The sequence below is a fragment of the Cebus imitator genome, unplaced genomic scaffold, assembly GCF_001604975.1.
Source record: "Cebus imitator isolate Cc_AM_T3 unplaced genomic scaffold, Cebus_imitator-1.0 Scaffold1013, whole genome shotgun sequence".
Lineage (NCBI taxonomy): Eukaryota > Metazoa > Chordata > Mammalia > Primates > Cebidae > Cebus > Cebus imitator.
Window position 1 is genome coordinate 76497 of NW_016108328.1, and position 6700 is coordinate 83196.

The following is a 6700-nucleotide window of genomic DNA, read 5'->3' on the forward strand; positions in this document are numbered from 1 at the left end:
AGAAACATATATCAAGGTAAATGTCCAATCGTTACTTTCTCAATCTGACGCTCAGATGCCAAACCATTTCTCAGACCACTCTCATGGAGTAGGTTTTCTCCAGGGAGCACACTGTTCAGTCCATATTTGAACCCTTGGATGACAAACATCATTGGTTAAACCCAGGTGCTTGTACAGGAGTAAATCCAATCTTTTAAATGGACACAGAAGAAACTTTATCTTTGAGGAACATTAAGTATCTATGAATACTTGAGGCTGGGTCATATTAGACTAGAGAAAGATCATGGAAACTGTTGGCCTCCTTTACCACTGTGGATGTATTGGGGTGAGGGAGGGATCTAGTCTCTAGGGATGAAGCTCTGTTAAATTTATTTTGATCTGGGAATATTCCATTCCAATTCTGCACAATTGAGCAGTAATAGTGAAAACACTGCAACTTTCAAGTTACAGCTCCAAACTGAAGAGAATCCAGTACCTTTTTGTAATCATAGGAACCCTCAATTATTTATGCAAATTGTAGAAAGTTGTGTCTTCAATAAAATGATAATTTATGTTTGACTTCACAGCATGTTCTGTATTGGGGGTTTTTCTTTTGTTTTTGGCAACATCAACAGACTTATTTTCCTAATTATGTTTGACCCCAATTAATGTAACAATTAACATTCTCTGAGGATACCCACATATACACACACTACTCACCAACTGATGGTGGAGAGAATGCCCAGAAACATATTGTGAGATAGGAAAGGGTGGTCTGAGATTATACTTTTGCTGCCAGCAATTCATACACTAGATAATCTGGATCAAGAAGACGTTGGCTGTATTTATACCAGGCATTTCCTAGAGCCAAATAATCACATTGGCTAATTCCCATCCATAAAATATATGTATCGTCAGTAATTATGTATTAAACTAAGTCTATCAGCACACAGAATACTTTCTTAAAGCAGTTTTATCTGGTTCAACTGTGTATATCAATCCAATTAAGATAACTGCCAGATTTTCTTGGACTGGCTGCTACATAGACCTGCCTGAGTCCTCTCTCAGGCTTGGAGATATTTGGGAATGTAACCTTAGCTCGTAGTCCTGTCTCTTTGGGAAATTAAGCCCAGCTTCCCTTGATTTCTGGAAAACACTTTCTAGACTGTTTCCTCTCCCTTGATAACCCAGGTTGCCCGGCATTTTGAATAGCAACTCCCCTCCCCATCCACCCACTGCATCTGACCCTCGAGGTTACTCACCTACCTTCTCTTTGGCTTGGCTGCTCTCCCCAGTCTCCGTTGGAGTCTGGGCTGTTGCCTTGGCAGCAGCATCCTCTGCAGCAGGGGTGGTGGCAGCAGCAGCAGCAGTGACAACAGCAGGCACATCGGCTTGTTTAGGCTCCTCCTTGGCTGGGGCATCTTCGGCCTTGGAAGACGGCAAGTTATCAGTGGAAGCCTTAGTGGCATTTTCTGTCTCAGCTGAGCTGGCCTTCTCCTCTGAGGATTCAGGAGCCTGGGGGGTTGCCTGCTCTGTGGCAGCATCACCCTCCCCCTTCTCCTCCTCAGAAGGAGTTTCTCCTGCTTTGTCGGTCTCATCAGGCTTGGAGCCGGTGCCTGGGGCTGCTTCGGTAGTAGTGGGGCCTTCTCCTTTCTTCTCTACCCCATCGGCAACAGGGGCTTCATCCTTCTTCTTACTTGCACCAGCCTCAGCAGCTTAGGCATCATCCTTCTTCTCTCCTTTGAGCTTTTTCCTTGTTATGTGTCCATGGAAGCTAGCCTGAATTTTGGTTGCAGCCTTATGAGCTTTATCTTCTGGTTTGATACCATCTTGTTCAGTCTTTTGGTCTTCCATTTTTTTTTTCAACCTTTATGGAGAAAAGAGGGGAAAAAAGGAGAGGGCTCTAATGATGTTCTTCTCCTTTAAATCTCAGCATTCAACAATAGTTACTGAGTGATCAATTTTGTGCCAGACATTGTTTTGGTAGTTAAGAATTCAAGCCTCCTCTTTCTCCCACAGTATGCGAAAAGTACTGTCCTTTGGAATCTTCCAGAATCACTGGCTTTTTTTTTCTGGAGACAGAGTCTCAATCTATCACCCAGGATAGAGTGCAATGGCATGACATTGGCTCACAGCAATCTCTGCCTCCCAGGTTCGAGCAATTCTCCTGCCTCAACCTTCCCAGTACCTGGGATTACAGGCACATACCACCACACCCAGCTAATTTTTATATTTTCAGTAGAGATGGTGTTTCACCATGTTGGCCAGCCTGGTCTCAAACTCCTGACCTCAGGTGGTCCACCCACCTCTGCCTCCCAAAGTGTTGGAATTACAGGCTTGAACCACCTCGCCTGGCCACTGGCATGATTTTATATGTATTTCCTTTCCCTAGCTCAATGTTGCTCCAAGTCACACTTAAACCAACAATTTTTTAAGACATACTTTGGCAACTCAAATCACATTCACAGGCTGGGTGCAGTGGCTCACACCTGTAATCCAAGCACCTTGGGAAGTGAAGGGAAAAGGATCACTTGAGACCAGGAGTTTGAGACCATCCCTGGTAACATAGTGAGACCCCATCTCTACAAAATATTTTAAAATTAGCCAGGTACAGTGGCATGCACCTGTGGTCCTGGCTACTTAGGAGGCTGAAGCAGGAGGATCATTTGAGCCTGGGAGGTCAAGGCTGCAGTGAGCTGCTGTTGTGTCACTGCACTTCAGCCTTGGTAATGGAGTGAGACCCTGTCTCAGAAAAGCAAACAAGCCAGAAACAAAAACAAAAAACAATTCACATTCACCCCAGGTTTTTATTAAAGAGCTCTGAAAGATATAGGGATTTCAGGGTTTTTGAGGAGGATTTTGTATAAAATTTTATGGTTCTAAAAAGATATTATGCAAAAGCCCAGTTTTCCCCAAGTTTTAAGCCTGATAAGGAAATTAATAAATGTAAGACAAAGAGTATAGTAAAAGTTTAAATCATAAATAGGTGAAGGGGAGGAAGGCAGCAAATCACACTGCCACATGTGTACCTATGCAACAATCTTGCATGTTCTTCAAATGTACCCCAAAACCTAAAATGCAATTAAAAAAAAGAGAAAAAAAGTCCTATCAGAATTTTATGCAAAATGTAAATGAGTTCCAAGTCTTTAAGGGATTTGTTTAGAATGTCACAACTTACAATGCTGGTCACAAAATAATGTCTAACTTTCTCCTGCACGTGATCCAACATTAGTAATAAACATACCAGGTGTTCAAAATTGGAATAAAAAAAGACCATTATTCCTTAATTTTAAAAAATGATGGAAACCCTGTTTCTCTTTATGAAAAAGCGACACATATTCACTAAGTCACAATTCCTTATTTCCAAAAGCAATTGGGAACCTAAAATGTGTTTACATTATCATCAATAGAGCCATCTTAGTACTAAAGACGAGAGACTAGCATAGAGATTTATACGTTTTGATGGCAACATTTGTAGCATAATATAGACTGCAAATGACTATTTCCCACATGAAAATTAAATCAGAGGATAGGAACAGCAGGCATAGTTATAGAAAGAATTGTGTAGGCAAGTGCACAAAATTCTGTCCAGTTCCATTATTAACCATGGTGCCCCAACATGGCTACTGATAGTCTCCATTTTTAAATCTCTTTAACTTTTGAGCATTGAACTTTTGTTCACTTTTGTGAACACTGTTCTAGGGAAAATAACAGCAGTGAACAACACAGCAACTTTCTCTCAAAAAGCCACTAATAAAAGAGTGTTTATCATGTAACATGTTCTATGCCTTGTCTCATTCTTGACTTTTGCTCCAGTTTAGAAGGTAAGCTAATACAGGACAACTCAAGACAAGTTTTCCACCTGTCAAACCAGCTTCTGCTAATCATGATGTGGGACTGTTAGACATTCTTTGGACAAGCATACAGACCTCTTGCTGCATAGGACCATCAACATATCAGTGATACACAAAAGTACTTTTGAAAATGAGCTACATGTAAGAGTAAAAGCAGGTTTGATAATTTTCTCAGTAAAATTCAAGTCAGTATTTTCCTTCTTCCTTAGTTAACCATGCATGCATACACGCAAAGATTAAAGGAGTATCTAAAAAGCACTTGGGAGATGCCCATCCTGTTTCCTCCTCCACTGCTCGGTTCTCTGATGCACTACCACCTTCTCCCTATCCTGCTGCTCTTGCTGACTCCTACTCAGAGGAGCATAGCCCAGTCTGAGACATGGGAGCAGCTGTCCCTGCCAGGAGCTCTCTCCTCAGGAATGGAAGCATAATTAAAAGTTGTGAATGGAGCATGGAGCCAAGATGTTGGTAATTTATTTTACTCTACCTTGAGGATTCCAAATGAAGCACCATCTTATATTTTAGGACACCTGCTCTTGGGTATTGATGCCAACTGGTCCTTTAAAACAAATACTGCTCTTTGTGAAACTAGACAAATCAATTGTTTCAGAAGGGGAAGGTGTGCACAAAAGACTCTCTAGTGACTCAAGAAAGCTAAAATTTTAGAGCTCTGTCTTGTCTTCATGAACACAAAGCATAGGGGGATGAAACTCTTGAAAAGCTGAAAATCACAAAAAGAAAGAAGCTGAGAGTCTACATGTATAAAGAAATAAACTACATGGGTAAAGAAAGGGCTATCAATTTTCTCTCTCCCTCCTCTCTCTCTCTCTCCCTCTCTCTCTCTCTCTCTAATTTCTTAGAGCATCTGCAACTTTGATTTTCTAAATGATCAGAATTTAAACTTCTGAACATAGTATCTATGTTAAGATGACTTTTTAGAAAGGCTGAGACTAGACTAGGGTGCCAAGATTATGAGACAAATCTCATCTGAACCCAGAAGTATAAGAAATTCAAGGGAAGCAGGAGTAAGCAGAAAGGGGGAGAACCATGAAAAACAAGAGTTAGGAGAAAGAAGCCAGGCCTGCAAGAGCCAGGTACCCAAATAAGTGACTACACCCAAAGAGATGCTCAAAGTACTCCACAGGCATGTAGCTCATCCTGGAGACACTGCTGGACTTCATCATTAGAGATTTAAGAAAACTAAATTTTAGAGATTAGTTGTAAAAAAGAAGTCAAATCAAGCTTTTCCAGATAGTGGTAAAGAGATAGCACACAGCGAAAGAAAAGGAGAAGAAAGGAAAAGGGAGGGGAGGGGAGATGAGGATATGGGGGAGGGGAGGAAAGAAACAAGGCTAAGAAGAGGTCAGATTTCAGTGATTGAATAGAGACACCCAGAAATAAAATTATTTCAAGTTAAAACTGGGTTTGAAGCTAGACAGCGCTGGATTGCGTTTGTGTGTCTTTCTTTTGTACTTCCAAGTGAATTTATTAATATTCCTTAAATTACAGATGATTTCCTGGTAAATTTTTTTTCACAATACAGTACTAAAGGTAAGTGGACTGGGAGTGTGTTTCGTTAAGAAAAGGAGAAAGAGAACATTTCCCAAAACGGGCTATGTGGAGTAGCCCCAGGTTCTGAGAACATTTTGACCCTTTCCCCATTAGAAATAGAAAAGCTTACTTAACACGAAGGGCATTCAAGCCCAGAAACCAAAGACCACTCAGTACATTCACAACAATACTTTCACTTTCTAAAAGGGACAGCTCTGGCCCTGAAAAGTCAAGTGACTTGCCTAAATTCATAGAGCAAGTGAGGGAGGCAGCAACCAAACTTGTATTTGACCTCAATTCTTCTCCCTTCCCACCTACATCCAAGCCCAATGTTATTGCATTGCTGACCTGGAATAGGTTGGACTCACTTGTGGTAGATAGTCCATAAGGCCTCATGTCAGCATTCTTGTTCATTTATTCATTTAAAAATACTCAGTGCCTATGATAAGCACTATACAAATGCTACTGAATGGAAGGATACTGAGTCTATCCACATAGAATCCTTTTGAAAATACACTTAAATCACATCATAGTAATTTAACAATCAGTAACTTCCCAGGAATTTGCAGTAGACATCTGATCTTACACTCATCTTTCCAAGTAAGCCTCACATTCAAAAACTGTGAGTTACAGATGGAATGTCCAGAAAGGGAAACCTGGCATCTAATGGCTAAGAAGTCAGCTCATAAATGTCACTAAAGATAGATTTATCTTTTAAAACTAAGTCTTGCCACAAATAATCTTTGTAATGAAGTCTAATGTTTCTGAGGGAATTTCAAAATTATTTCATTTTTACATAGAATTGTTGATATCTGTGAATAAAGTAAAGAGGACATTCTAATGCAGTACATTGTAGGTAGGAAGGGTATCATTATAAGTTATCATAAGGCTTTCAGGAATATTTATTACTGTGGCTTAATATGTTCTACTGATTGAGAGCTCTGCAATTTATGAAGTCTTAAAGGAAACCAAGGTATAGTACATCCCTTCTATTTAAACAAACATTCAAATCTCAGATGAGTATTGGTTGGAAAATGAAGAGTACCATTACATTAACTTGTTGACACTAAAAAAATTTCTAAATTCATTAGATGAATGAAAAATATTTTTTTCCATTTATGTATTTTATTGCATTTTAGGTTTGGGGATACATGTGAAGAACATGCAAGATTTTTGCATAGGTACACACTTGGCAGTGTGCTTTGCTGCCTTCCTCCTCCTCACCTACATCTGGAATCTCTCCCCTTGCTATCTCTCCCCAACTCCCCACCCCCCACCATCCCTCCCCTATTTCCCCCCCAACAGACCCCAGTGTG

At 40.3% G+C, this 6700-nt stretch overlaps 1 protein-coding gene and 1 pseudogene across 1 annotated transcript in view; both read right to left on the reverse strand.

Annotated features, from left to right (window-relative positions):
• LOC108298608 (elongin BC and Polycomb repressive complex 2-associated protein-like) overlaps nucleotides 1–149 on the reverse strand; it is a 2844-nt gene extending 2695 nt beyond the window's left edge. Inside the window, 1 exon segment of the mRNA XM_017521259.2 lies at nucleotides 36–149. Within this exon segment, the coding sequence (XP_017376748.1) occupies nucleotides 36–149 (114 nt within the window).
• LOC108298609 overlaps nucleotides 1–6700 on the reverse strand; it is a 73226-nt pseudogene that overhangs the window by 58302 nt on the left and 8224 nt on the right.